This window comes from Sinocyclocheilus grahami, unplaced genomic scaffold (assembly GCF_001515645.1).
Source record: "Sinocyclocheilus grahami isolate Dianchi unplaced genomic scaffold, SAMN03320097.WGS_v1.1 scaffold12092.1, whole genome shotgun sequence".
In the NCBI taxonomy this organism is placed as follows: Eukaryota; Metazoa; Chordata; class Actinopteri; order Cypriniformes; family Cyprinidae; genus Sinocyclocheilus; species Sinocyclocheilus grahami.
In genome coordinates, this window is record NW_015514211.1 from 1,655 (window position 1) to 2,248 (window position 594).

A 594-nucleotide genomic window follows, 5' to 3' on the forward strand; every position below is an offset into this window, starting at 1 on the left:
TTTGTTCTATTTGTAGGGGTGATGTGTCTGGATAACTACCTCTATGCAGTTGGTGGCTATGATGGTCAAACCCAGCTCAAAACGATGGAGAGATATAACATCACTCGAGACGTGTGGGAGCCCATGGCCTCTATGAACCACTGCCGCAGTGCACATGGAGTCACGGTCTACCAATGCAAGATTTATGTGTTAGGTGAGCTAGATGCATGAACTGATACAATGTATACCTTGAAGGCAATGGAAGTTGGTTTGGAAGAAAGCGTCTGCTAAATGCACAAATATAAATATTATTCCATTTCAGGTGGATTCAATCAAGGGGGTTTCTTGTCCAGTGTGGAGTGCTACTGTCCATGCAGTAATGTATGGACGTATGTAACAGATATGCCCGTTGGGCGCAGTGGAATGGGTGTTGCTGTAACCATGGAACCCTGTCCTGGAATCCTGTCAGAGGAGGATGAGGAGATGTAATGTAGAAGTTTGACCTGTGAACTTTTTGAATACAGCACATGTTGCATTTCCTTCAAACTTCTTAATGCAAGTGATGCCAATAAGGACATTTGTATGTAATTTAGGTTAATTTGAAAGTTTTTTTTT

The 594-nt window shown here is 42.3% G+C and overlaps 1 protein-coding gene across 1 annotated transcript; it reads left to right on the forward strand.

The window, feature by feature from the left end:
• The first annotated feature begins 15 nt into the window (after positions 1-15).
• On the forward strand, positions 16-588 carry LOC107578805 (kelch-like ECH-associated protein 1). Its single transcript, XM_016264719.1, has 2 exons — positions 16-193; positions 302-588. The coding sequence occupies exons 1-2, from the start codon at positions 22-24 to the stop codon at positions 466-468; spliced, it is 339 nt and encodes a 112-aa protein (XP_016120205.1). The 5' UTR covers positions 16-21; the 3' UTR covers positions 469-588.
• The last annotated feature ends 6 nt before the right edge of the window (positions 589-594 follow it).